The sequence below is a fragment of the Amborella trichopoda genome, chromosome 6 (assembly GCF_054954075.1).
Source record: "Amborella trichopoda isolate Santa Cruz 75 chromosome 6, AtrichopodaSantaCruz75HAP2 v2.0, whole genome shotgun sequence".
NCBI lineage: Eukaryota > Viridiplantae > Streptophyta > Magnoliopsida > Amborellales > Amborellaceae > Amborella > Amborella trichopoda.
This window is the reverse complement of record NC_142341.1, coordinates 20,033,395-20,047,333: the sequence shown is the minus strand read 5'-3', so window position 1 is coordinate 20,047,333 and position 13,939 is coordinate 20,033,395. Positions and strand designations below refer to the sequence as shown.

General features: G+C 33.8%; 1 protein-coding gene across 1 annotated transcript; it reads right to left on the bottom strand.

Annotated features, from left to right (window-relative positions):
* Nucleotides 1-3,446: 3,446 nt before the first annotated feature.
* Nucleotides 3,447-6,134, bottom strand: LOC110006951 (BURP domain-containing protein 3-like). The gene is made up of 2 exons (XM_020665135.1): nt 5,828-6,134; nt 3,447-3,691 (listed from the first exon to the last, which is right to left on the bottom strand). The coding sequence occupies exons 1-2, from the start codon at nt 6,132-6,134 to the stop codon at nt 3,447-3,449; spliced, it is 552 nt and encodes a 183-aa protein (XP_020520794.1).
* Between the last annotated feature and the right edge of the window lie 7,805 nt (nt 6,135-13,939).

Genomic DNA, 13,939 nt, shown 5'->3' with positions numbered 1-13,939 from the left:
GAATGAAACAGATCAAAATCTTGTTGATTAAAATTTTATTTTAGATTTTGATTTGCATCACTTAGGCTCGAAAGGTTCTACCGTAGTCTAGCAATCTCATGAAGGTTCTAGTGGGTTTCCAGATGCATCCTAAGGGCTGAATTGTATGAGGGGCTCTAGGGCGTTATAAAGGCCAGAAGGTTCCTAGTCGTTGGATGTGTGCCATGTGAGTAATTTTTTAAAGTTAATTATAAAGTCATGAGTCAATATAAGGAGGATGACCTTTCATTTGTAATAGCCTCAAAAGATTGAGGAATACTCAAATCTCGTAATCAATAAATCGACTTAGTGGATCTTTAAAGGCTCTTAAGCTAACTCATGTGTCCCTCTCTTGTGGTGTGTTTGATTTCTATCTTTGTATGTGTAGTACATACAAGGTCGTGGTGCTAGTGTGGGTAGTGCATACTAAGTCTAGCTGCCACCAAGTGTGATTGGCACGCGGTTGTTTCAATGTTTGGGAATGCAGACTCGTCCTTGACGGATCAAAGAATGAGTGTTGTACGGTTGGAACGCGGGGCTTCAACTAGAGTCGGGACATAGTTATCTCTTAAATTCCATTGTGTTTTAGTTGCTATATGAAACTTAAAAAATAGAATAAAATAAAAATATAATAAAAACTAAACGGTGTGGTTCCATAAGCCTGCAACCTTAAACAATCCATTTAAGGCGCACCTTCAAACTTTATAATAACATATAATTTTGATGTAAAATATTTTTAAGATTATCTCAAAATCTATTTTCAAATCTAATTATAAAATTTTAAACTCCAAAAATGATTAAAATTAAGTAGATCTATAAACATATGAAACTCTTGACAATGGACAGTCTAGATAATGTGTTGTAAGATGCACCATTTTTGGGACTCAAAATCTTTTTTTTTTATGGTCATACATCTCGACATCGAGATAATCAATTAGAGGGTTTTCCAACATTAAAACAATCTTTACTATGGAATTTTTAGGTGCATCCGTAGTTCTACATTTTAAGGTTGTAACCTTATATAAACTTTTCTCAAACCTATATAAAATAATAAGAGACGACTAAATAATATAGTAAGCAAAAACTCCATATCTTCGGAAATGTGCATTAGATTGTTTTTCAAATATCACTTTTTTAGGTAAAAATATATATTTGCATAAGGAAAATCCACTACCTTTTAGTAAATATATCAGCTCACATCCCCGGTTATTTTAGATGCCTGTAAAATTAAAATAACTGTAAAATTGTTATACTTTGGATATGCAACAAAGTCCACTGGATTTTAGTAAGTACACATATACATCAAGCTCATCATGGTAAAGCGACTAATTTTTCAGGTATCCCTAGTTTTTTGCACTAATTTACCGGAGATGCCTTCAAAATATAACATTTTGGGGTTAGACATACGGATCAAGCTCAGTTCTAAAACCACTAATTTTTCAGGCATCCCCATTGGTTTACACTAATTTAAAGGAGATGCCTGAACGTTGTTATATTCTGCAACTGACTTTTAGTTTAAGTGCACATATCGATTAAAAGGTTCCTCTTGTCAACGAAGTTGACTGTGAATGTCCGTAGATCCACCATCATCAAGCCATCCTCTGCGACTCCTCATCTCCATTGCTTGAAGCTCTCCTTGATAGACCAACTTGAACTAGTAATTTTTAAGTCAAGTTGTCTTCTTTTACCATGCTTCTCGTGAGAGCAAGAGAGATGGCTATGCAGAAGATTATGTTTGCAAGCTGAAGAAGTCGTTATCAGATGTATTAGCCTTGTTTTATCTGCTCTCCGGGACCATAGCCAGTGATGATATTCGGACTGTCTATATCAAGTGCGACAATAAGGGTGGCGAGTTTAGAAAAGTAGAGGGAGGAGGTGAGCTGCTGCATAAGCTATTAAACCACACATCGAAAAAGGAGTTATGCAAAATCTTATTTCTGTAAATTAAAAAATTTAAAATACAAATGAAAATGCCCATTGTCTTGAGTTGGAATTGCGCCAAAAGGGTAACTTTTCGAATAATTCATGTCCCAAGGATATTTTAATAGGAAAGTATATAATGAGACCATTTACTTTTTCTACAAGGTGATTACAATTAATGTTGACCATTGGATGTGAAGTTAGGTGGATGCATTTATTTCATTGATCAAGCTCAAAGTTCAAACGAAATTTTCTCGAACTTTGTGACATATCCAAGCTATTGGATTTCACATCGGAGCATTATAAGCACTGTTCAAAACAATAGATTAGGCCGACCAGTCGGTCCTAGCCCGATCCGATTAATCTGACCAATTCCAACTAGATCGGTCGATTAGTGCCTTGATTTTTTTGAAAAATACAATTTTGGTAAAGAAATTCCAAGAAAATTGAAAAAAAAATGTTTAAAAATTTACATGTACTATTTTTTATAATGTCGCATAAAATATATATTATAAGCATAATTGGCCTTCGGAAAAAATGATTAGGCACTTGAAGCAATACTTTTTCAGTGATCAATATATAATAAATATATATTAATATTATATATTATATATTATATATTATATATTATATATAATATGTAATCAATATATGCTATATAATATAAATTTTATTAATAAAATAAATATATATATATAAATGTATAATATAATATGATATAATATTATAAAATATTATAATATTTCAACTCAATAGCATGTTTGATTTTTTTGTATTTTGGAATTCAATTAAGGTAAAGTATAAGATTGCTTTCATTTTGTGAAAATTTTGATAAATTTTCATCGCTCTCTCTCACACATATATGAGTCTATGTGCCCCTCTAGGGGTTGGTGGTGTGGGCTTGGCACCCTGTCACACTCAACCAACTCTGGTGTGTTTGAGTCTACTTGCCCAAGGCGGCAAACCCTGCCGTTAATAAATAATAAATAATAAATTTGTAATAATATATAAAGTCTTATGTAGAGAAATAGAAGAATAAGGAAAAAAAAATAGAAAGGAAAAATATATAACGACAACTTTGCAGATTCTGCATTAATGATAGTGCACTTATCTGCTTATTTTTAGAAAAAATTACCGATTAGTGCCGATTAATGCCGATTAGTCCGATTAGTCGGCCGATTAGTGCACTGAAAAACAATTCCTGCATACATGATCGTTGGAAACAGGCCAAATCCGAATCGGCTAGTAACCAATCTCGAGTTAGTAGAGCAATTTTTTTAAAATCAGCCGATCTTTTAAACATTGATTATAAATAATTGTGAGCTCGCTATTTCAAATGGACTTATTGTATACGATCCCTATTTTTAACAAATTTTCCTTTTTTATAACTAAACGTGAAGTCTAGGGTGGTCTTATTGGACGACCCATGCAGCACTAAGCTCCTAATAACTTCGCCAATATTGACAGAAGAGGAAAGCGAAAAAAAAAACGTTAGGTCTCGGGTGGTCTTATTTCGACATACGGAATGCCTTTGTTACAAACACAGAAACACAATTACATGTAACCACGATAGCATTCAAATTATCCAACATGGTTAGGATCATGATGACATGACCGCTTCGAGAGAAGTGGAAATGAAAGCCTAAGTGACTCTCTAGAAAGAAATGGCAAACAGGTTCAGAGCCTGGCGTGATGGCGAGCACCTTGAAAGAAACATTGTTAGGGTCCCTGTTAGAGGTGTCCAAGTGACAAGCTGAAGGAAAGATCTATGTGACCTTTTATCGAGGAATATAATTTTTTTTTTTTTTTTATTTCACTTATTTTGCTTTGGCGAAAGACCACTTACCTGTAGTATTATTACAACGACAAATATATCAAAATAAAATCAACATAACAATAAAACAAAATCATAATAACTTGATGTCATTGAAACAACTAAATACTATGCTTGAGAATATAAAGATAAAATTGCAAGAAACAAAAATAGAAGATGTCGGAGATTACCTCGACCGGGTTTATACAACCCACACCGAGTCACCACTATCCAATGGCATAGAATCAACGGTCTAGCTTTAATCTCGAACCGAAAAAGCACATTTCGGCCAAAACTGTATATGCACCCTTATATCTCTACAAGCTCAAAACCTAACTCCAAAGTATTTTGACTTGTCCCCACATTACCCAACCCTTAGAATATTTAGGATGAGAGAGAAAAGTTAGAACCCTAGGGTTGGGGAGAGCCCCTCTATGGGTTAGGAGAGAGAGAGACAGAGAAAGATAGAGGAGAGAGAGTGGGGCATGTCCTTATGGGAGAGAGGAGAGAGAGTCGTGGGAGAGAGAGAGAAAGGCGTAGAGAATACAGGGTACACCCCTATTTATAGTACAAAATTAGGTTTAGGGTTTCTCATAGTTTGTCTCTTTTGTTGAGATTCAAGGTAACTTATGGGGTGAGAGATCTGAACCATCCATTTAATAGATGGGTCATCAATATTATGGAAGGTGAATGGACTATTATCTCCCTTTCCTTAACTATTTTCTCATCAATAAAAAATAAATAAATTAAATCTAAGTAAAATATTATGTATTCCATAAAATAACATAATTTTTCTCATACTTTCACAAAATCTTCCAAAGATATATCAAGTCAATATTCACTTTCAATATTTGGTCAATAGATGGTCAATATATTCCCATAAAAACTTCCAAGATTCTCAAGTCAAAAATTCAAACCATATCTTTCCAAGTCACATGGCTTCATATGGCCATGTGAAACAATATAAAAAAATGGAAAGTACTAAAAGGGTGGGGCGTGCCACCCTAGTGGGGCAACATGGGCCCACCTTTTAGAACATAGTAGGCCCATGTGCACAATGGGCCTTTATGAAATTTTATTTTATATTTTAAAAATAATAAAAGATGTTTTAGAATATTTATTTGAATATTAAAATATTGTAAAATCAATATCTTTTATTTTATAAATCCAAATATTACAAATAAAATATCAAATGATTCATAAAAATTCAAATAATAATTCTAAAATAATTTTTATTATAAAACAAACATAATTAAATTAATTTGATGAGAAATGGATCTATATGACTTAGGAATTCAATCAACAATCATGGGGCACTCCACCTTCAACTGTGGACTATATGTCACACTTGCTTTATCGAGTCGACCTAGTATTTCCCATGACCCACAGTCCAAGCATGGAATCATTAGCAGCACCAATGTCTGGCCGAAGAGCTAAAGGGTCGCAATCCCAGTCTGTGGATTACGGGTCATCCCTTAGAGACGAGTCAAAATCACCAAGACCTGATGCGACCACATCTCTATGGTGCACAAGGGTATCTCTCGCACATGCATACGCTTCACCCTAAAAGCTGACTTTCTTGCTTTCTTGAATAATCTATCGATATGCATGCCGTATGATGAGTCATGGATGAGCCTTTGGCCCTCGTCTTTGTGGGCCACCATCACACACAAGAGTCACACAGTCCCTCGGCTCATTCATCCAGGCATAAGCTCCGACCTCATAAAGGGATAACCCAGAACCCTTCTCGATTTATTCTCTATGCCCAGGTAACATGGGTTTTTCCCAACTGACTGGCCTATATCATCAAGCACAATTCGGGATTAGTAAGCATCGTTTTTTTAATATGGTCCATGAGGGACCACACTCCTAATGAGTTCATGTTCCACTACATCAAATATTTTTATTACACACTCATAAAGCCTTTAAAGGCCACCTTCTAGCTTCAGCATCAAGACCGTGGTTTTAGCCACGGCATGGCATTGAAACACAGTAAATGGGTAACTAATTGGATGACATACTGGCATATATGGTGGTGTTAATCGAAGCAGAATCTCTTTCACAATGTAAGAGTGCCAAGGGGAGGACGATTCTCTCCAATGTACAAGGTAGCTGCCAACACTTGGGGTTTAGCTTTAGGCCCCAAGATCGATGAGACAAAGTCATGCATGGGCACGAGGCTTGTGGCACAAAACTTGTGTTCGCTCCTTTGTGGGGGAGACACACACATGTGAAGGCTCCTTGCTACTTTCTTAGCTAGAGGTGAGTCCAAAGGGATCGAGAAGCGATGCAACATATCAACGAGTGAAACTGATGCAAAGGGAATGGAGTCGACTTCTTGGTGTGCTAGAGGGGAGGTCGCTGCCAACGTTTTATCAACCATATTGTAGAGGTCAAATTTGTTTCCAACCTTGAGATCCTTCTCATTGAAGAAAATAATGGCGGGTCCTGGACTATACGAGCTAGAGTGGTGATGGTTTGGTTGTATTAGAATGTGAGTCTGTTTCTTTGACACTGCTTTCAGGCTCAAAATCCTTTGTGGATGCTGTTTGAGAAGAACTTAGGGGATGGTGAGATATGGTGTTGCCATTTTCATCTTTTTTTTTTTTTGCATAATTATGGTACAAGAGAATATTCTCAGGATCAAAGCCCTTTGTAGACAGGGTCTTTTGTTTGGCATAATTATGGTAAAAGAGGATATTCTCAAGATCAAATTCCATTTGTTGGGTCACTGTAGCAACCGCGACCCAACAAAAGGGCAAAAGAGGCTAAAAGGGAAAAGCGTAGGAAAGGGGGTCAATAAGAACAAAGCTAGAGGAAGGACAAGAGAAGAAAACGGAGGGAGAAAGAGAAGGTGAGGAAAATCGTAGCTATCTCTCCAAAAAACTGTACTTGGCCAAAAAATCGAAAAGTTGGAGCCTCAAAAGGAAACTCCAACCTCCACAACAGGGTTCTTAGTGAACGAGCCCATCTTAAGTGTTAACCTAAACTGGCCTCATATATGACCTTTCAGTCCCCTGAGAAGCCCCAAAAGTCCCAAAAAAACCCATGACAGGATACCAAATCCCAGAAGGATCACTTCATCTTAGACCTTAACCTTACTAAGGGGAGATAAGAAGGAAAAAAGAGAGAGAGGGGTAAAAAGGACAGCATATGCTAGGCCAGCCAACAGGTGTATTGGCTGGGTGTGGTTATGGGCTGGGCTAGAGCAGCTCAAGGAATTGTTTGGGCCTAGGATGGGCCTGTATTTGGCTATAGAAGTGCGGGTCAGGCTCAGCCTATTGGCAGCCCATTCCCTTGCTGTTCAACTAGTGAAAGATGATTGGGGTGTGTCACCCTATGCTGATAAGTGAGGATTATGAATTGGAATCACTCACCCTAACCATCCTTTTTTACATCGGATGTCTAGGAAGTGCGCGTGACTGTAGCGAACAGGAGTGTTGTCTTTGTGTGTGTCTATAACATGTAAAATCGCCAAGCATCAAACACATGACAATGAAATATATTGAGGTACAGTAGCTCTTTTAACCCAATTGTTGTCACAAACAGGTTCAACGAAACAATCAAATATTTTAGTATAAACTTTTATATGGCAGCACCTATAGTTAAATTATGAGTCTCGGTTCTTTCAGCCATCCGATCTAAATCGTTCCTGTTACTATCCCGAACAGGTGGGGAAACATCTAAAGACCAACCAAACAAGATCGAAACGCTTTGAAGACGGTTGATCTCAATTCTAGGCTTGGAAAATTAAGATTGATCAATGGTAGTGGAGAAAACTACTATTATAGTGAGCAACTAATCTGGCCATCAAGAGCAGGTTTGATTGGACTCAAAAAATTGCAAAAGATTAATGTTTGGACCGAGTTTATTGGGCCAATTTTAGGCATGGCCATGACCTTTGGGCCAAATTCAGTAGCCTAGGCACTATTTAGGGTCGTACTTTTTTCTTAATTCATAAAAGAACTTAAAAAAAGGCCAGGCCGGATCATGAACCTAGGTTCAATCTTGGCCTAGACGGAAGGCCTAGATTTTGGGTCCGAGCTTGCTGTCGGGCCAACTTTAGTCGCCTGGGGCTAAGCTATATACGGTCATACCACCCCTACCCATTGCCATATTTAGTGATAGTCGTAAGGCAAAAAATTTACTATTTAGACCGGTGTTTCAAATATCGACGGTCCGACTCGGAAACGCCTAACTCAAACTGTAACCAAGAAGTAGTCGATCTGATTTTATGGTTAACTCATAACTCGGCCAAATAGACCTAAACATTGTGTTAAAGAAGTTTTTTCTATAAGGGAAAAGTTTGTATAGAGCCTAGGCTCTAACAATCAAATGAGAGCCTACAACAAAAATTTCACTATAAGATGTTGTTTTGATCCTCAAATATTATCAAATTGATCATCTAGACATCAAGAAGCATGGATATGAGAAAAAAATGGATTTCAATTTTTGAAAATAGTGCATATTGTAACATATTTTTGGACCATCAATTTTCAAGATTTTTAAGTTTTCATAAATTGCTCAATCTACACTATTTTTGTAGCTTTAAAGTTTATAATTAAATGTGCAAATATATTTTAAGGCTATCACAAAAATTGCCAATATTGAAACCATATATATATATATATATATATATATATATATATATATATATATATATATATATATATATATATATATATATATATATATATATATATATATATATATATATATATATATATAGTTTACAACTTTTTTGTCCTTTTTTTTTCTCAAGTTGGTAGAATTGGAGTCACCCCTTGTTCGACTCTTAACCATAGTTAACAAGTCGGGGACTTTCAATAAATCGGCTTACCTTAAAATCAAGAAAAAATCGTTTTTATTTTAAAAAGTCAGATGAAAAAATCGGAAAAAAAAATATGGATCGGCAAAAATACTTCATGTAAAGATATCACCAATATATCGGACTAGGCTCAAAAAATCGGAGTCAAAAAATCGGACAAGTTAAAATGTTAAAAATTTTGAAATTATGAAAAATAAAAATTATGTCAAAGCCAAACTAATCCATTCATAAAAAATTTACTAGACTAATATAATTATGTCAATTAATTTAGATGACTCATGATTCTCATCCAGTCATCCAATATTCAATACATAAGTAACTAGAAATATTCAAAATTAAGCATAAGGCATGGTAGAGTCAAAAGAAAAGTTAGGAGTTTGAAAAGGTATAATCCCCAAGTCATGCAACCATGCATCATCATCATCATCATCTGGAGAGGTGTCCTCATGTTCCACCTTTTCGGAAACCTCTTCTGGTAATGAACCAAGTTGTTCTAGATTAATTGCATTACAATCTCGAATTTCATTTTTACGCGATGTAGCCATCATCTTCGAGTTCATTTGTATGTAAACCAAGTCGTTTAACATAGTTGGTGTCATTCTATTCTTTTTTTTGGTTTGAGTCGCCGCAAAAGCACTCCAATTTCTTTCACGCCTTGATGAGCTACATGGTTGGCTCAAAATCTGAATAGCAACCATTCGAACCAATGGAACGTTGTCTCTGCATACTTCCCACCAAACTCTTGCATAATAGGAAATTTTCAGCCACATACTCAAGATAGAATTAAAAGTAAGATAAAATTTATTTTCTTAAAATACAAAAACATAAATAATACAAGAAGATACAAAAACTTGATAATCAAGAAGATAGTGATGAGAATGAGCTATTGACAATAATCCCATTGCAACACCATCAAATATATTTGAATGCTGCGTATGGTACTTCAACAACTCTGAAAAGAATACAGTTTTCTATTCTGCCTGGATCATTGAATTTGAAATCAAGGTAAAACCAGCCTTTATTTCATGATTATCAAGTTTAACAAACTCACTATACATTAAAGTCGGATTCAGAAATGAGGCAACAGCATGAATGGGGTGAATTATATTTTCTTGGCGAATTATATTTTCCTTTCTCCTCTTTTCGAATATCTTCACCAATTCAAGATACCTAGATTAATTGCCATTAAATTTTATCTTTATTGCTTCCCTTGCCCTTTCTAATGTTTCATATAAATATCCCATGGTTCACCCCTCACTATCACCCAAACGAAACACCTTGATAAGTGGCGCTAATGTAGTAATTACATCTGTTGCATCATTCCAAACTTTGGTACTTTGAATTATTTTGTGATTTTTGTACTATTTTACTCTTGCTATAATCCATAGCTCTCCACTCAGAGAACGCAACCATCACTGTCAAACCCTCTTCTACTTGTAATACAGATTGAACCATCAAAACGTTAATGGCAAATCTAGTTTTACCATACTTTTTCAATTCCCTTCCATTAGTGTGATTTCTCATTAATTCTAAAACAATGGTATGGCGATACATAAAATCCACTATTAGCTTAGCATCCTTAATGATATTTTGTACCCAAATAACCTTTTTATCAATAACCATCAATAGCACACCGTGTTTTATGAATATGAGATAATCTTGATTCTATTAGATCACCAGCAAGTACATCATTTGATTCATTGTTAATCACAAGATGAACAATATTTTGTGATCCTAACTCCTCAATGACTTGAACAAGAATCTTTTCAAGAAATAATCCAGCTACCTTATGCTCAGATACCTCAAATGCATTAATAAAAACTGATCCCATTGGACAAGATGCAACAACATTGAAGAATGACCGGTTTTTCATATCCGACCAGATATCTGACATCAAAGTACATCCTGATTGAATACATGACTTTTTTATTGAAGCTACATATGTATCGACATTTGTCTTAAGTTCTTGTACTAATTTAGTGCGAACTGATGAGTAACTTGGTAATGTGTAGCTAGGAATAAAATTGATACATGCATTGATCATATTGACAAATGATTGTGTATTGATAACATTAAATGCAATATTACTCATAACAAATGCATGAGCAACTTCTTTGCCAACAAAATCATTATTTTGCTCATTCAATAATGATGGTAAAGAACTTTGATGCAAACGAGAACTAGCAGTAGAGGTACCTAAGTTTATCGAACATTGATCAACATTTTGAACATATGATGTAATTTTGTTCTTCTTCTTTGGAGGCTTAGAAGATACCTCGTGTGTCGCAAAACAGTCATAGCTTGTACATCATCTGGTACTTGATGATAAGCTTTTATATCATTCCCTTGTTCTCTTGACAAGTGACATTTGAATCTTGTTATCTCAACAGAAAATCCTTCACCGCAAAAATTGCAATACAATTTATCTCCTCTTTGTTCACAATAATCCCAAAATGGATCTCTTGACCTAAACATTGTATCTTCTTTCCTATTTTTTAATAATAATAAAAGAATATATAAGTATACACACATTAGGCGTTCATGCTCTTTATAAAAAATAAAATAATAACTTCATAATAAACACACCATATGAATTTCTTAATTAAATGTTTTAACAAACATCACACCTACATAGTACATACCAAAAAAACAAATACACGATATAAATTTTCACATTAAATAATTTAACAAAGATCACACCTACTTAGAAAAAAACCAAAAAAAGTACACCATATAAACTTTCAAATTAAATACTTCAACAAATATCAAATCTACTTAAATATCAACATACCCTTAAATAGACACATTTTTTTTTTACAAATATCAAATCTACTTAAATATCAACATACCCAACATACACCATATAAATTTTCCCATTAAATACTTCAACAAATATCAAATCTACTTAAATATCCACATACTAAAAAAAAAAAACACAATTAAATATCAACAAATATCAAATCTACTTAAATATCAACATACCCAAAATCTACTTAAATATCAACATACCCAATACTTTAACCATGGTTTAGTCACTTTATAACTATGGTTAATAATAAGGGTTTATACTTTATATACTTGAAAATAGGGTATCGCTGCTTCAAAATGCTTTGTGAGTTTGTGTTGAGCAGCTTGAGCTATTAGGAACTTCCATGGCTTCCAGTGCTGTAAGGGCATCTATAGTGCATCATTGTTGAGGATGAAGCAGTTGGGAAGACTTGTGTTTCCAAAGAATGAAATGGGGGAATGAAATGGTGCGTTTCCAGAGAATGAATGGGGGAATGAAATGGGAAGACCTGTGTTTCCTCAGTAAGATACATAGAGGAATGAAATGGGGATTTTATTTGAAAGAGAGAGAAAATGAAATGGGGATTTCTATGTTAGAGAGAGAAAATAAATAGGGGGTTTTCCCTGTTAGTGAGAGAAATTGAAATGGGGGTTTTCGCTGTTAGAGAAAGAAAATGAAATGGGATTCGTGGGGGTTTTCTCTGTAATTTGCAGGAGCAAGAAGATTGTGGTTCAATGGAGTTTTTTTCTGAAACTTACAGGAGCATAAAGATTCTGAAATTTGCATAAGCATGAAGATTAGGTTTGCTGATTTTAAGCTTTTTTTCTTTTAAGTTTTTTTATGCATTTAGGGATGCCCTAAATATTCAAGATTTAATGTATACATTTTTACAAAAAATGCTGATTTTATATTTTTTTAATGTATATTTCTATAATTTGCAAGAGAAAAGGATTTTTTTTCTTTTAATGTATATTGCTGATTTTAACACTTGAAGGTTTAATGTATGCATTTAGGGATGCCCTAAAATTAATGTATCCATTGGTATGCCTGAACAAAAACGTTCACATATTTCTAAACAGTCTGATAGATTATTCATCATAGAAATATGATTTTTGGATCTATATTGTTTTCTTTACTCTACATTTATATTATTTTCTATACACAATAATTTTCTTTACACAATGATTTACAAGCAAACAATATTTTCTTTGCAAAATAACTACTGAGATCAACATGTTTAAGTTAAAAAGAAAAAAAAAATCATACCTTCATTCTGTAAATGCGGTTTGGAAGAAGAAGAACGTGATTTTAGAGACAATAAATCCTAAGTCCTAACAATATATAAATCCATTGGGGATAAATATTTCCATTTTAGGATTTTTTTTTATGGAAATAATATGTAGAAATTACACATATCAAGAAAAAATTTGTTTCTCTTTAAAAAAAAATACAAGTAAAAATGCGTTTTTTTGGGCCCATTTAATTCGTTCTCCAAAAAACACGTTTTTAACATTATTATGAAAAAAAAGCATTTTTTGAAAAACTTTTCAAAAAAACGTTGTTTTTAACGTTTTTCAAAAAATTTCCGATTTTTTAAAAAATCGGCGCTTAATCGCCGATTTGCTAACTATGATCGAACCAGTAGGTGATTGGATGGATCCTCCTGACCGATTTTTAAAGCTCTAATATAGACATGCTTGACTTTCGTCCTTTCCTTCATTTCAGTTACAATTTAGGTTTTTCCTCTCAATTTTTTTCAAAATAATTACTAGAGACTTATGTACATATATAACCCAAGAACTAAGGGTGGAGAAAGATTTCATTCATGTTATTATTATTGTATAATTTTTGCAATTGTATATTACGATACCATTTACCTTTCTTACAAGGAGGAAACAATCAAATTGGTTGGGGTGTGTCAAGAAGTTCAAGATTTTTATTTTTTTGAATTTTGAATCTAATCAATGACATGCTCATAACCACCCAATTTGAAATCTAAAGGACACGAATTTTTAAATTTCAAAATACAAGAAGATTTATACATAAAATTTTGAAAATTAAAAATGAAAATGCATGCAAAGTTAACATATACTTCATATTTTACAATTTAAGTTCTATTTTTTAAGAGTCTAAAGTGTATTTTAGTTTGTAATTTTGTTAGGATACACCTCATGTGGTGTAGACCCTTAAAAGTGCTAACATTTTTAGACATTTAGCTACCATTATCATATAGTATAGTAACTTTTTGTTTAAGGGTATTTTAAGTAATTTGTCAAGGGTAAACTAAAAATCCCTAGTCGAAAACAAAAGCATTTATTAACAATAATGGACAATGACATCATTGATATAGAGTGTAACATCACCCACAAGATGCATAAATTGTTTTTAACTACTAATATAATGCCACTATTTTTTTATAAAAATATTCACTCTACCCTTCAAGATGACTAAAAATACCCTTGAAAATTTTTTATACAATTCAAGGGTATTTCAGTGTCCAAAAATGTTGAACACTTTAAGGGTCTGCTCCACCAAGTGGTGTAGCCCAACAAAACCCTTAAGTTTTATCACT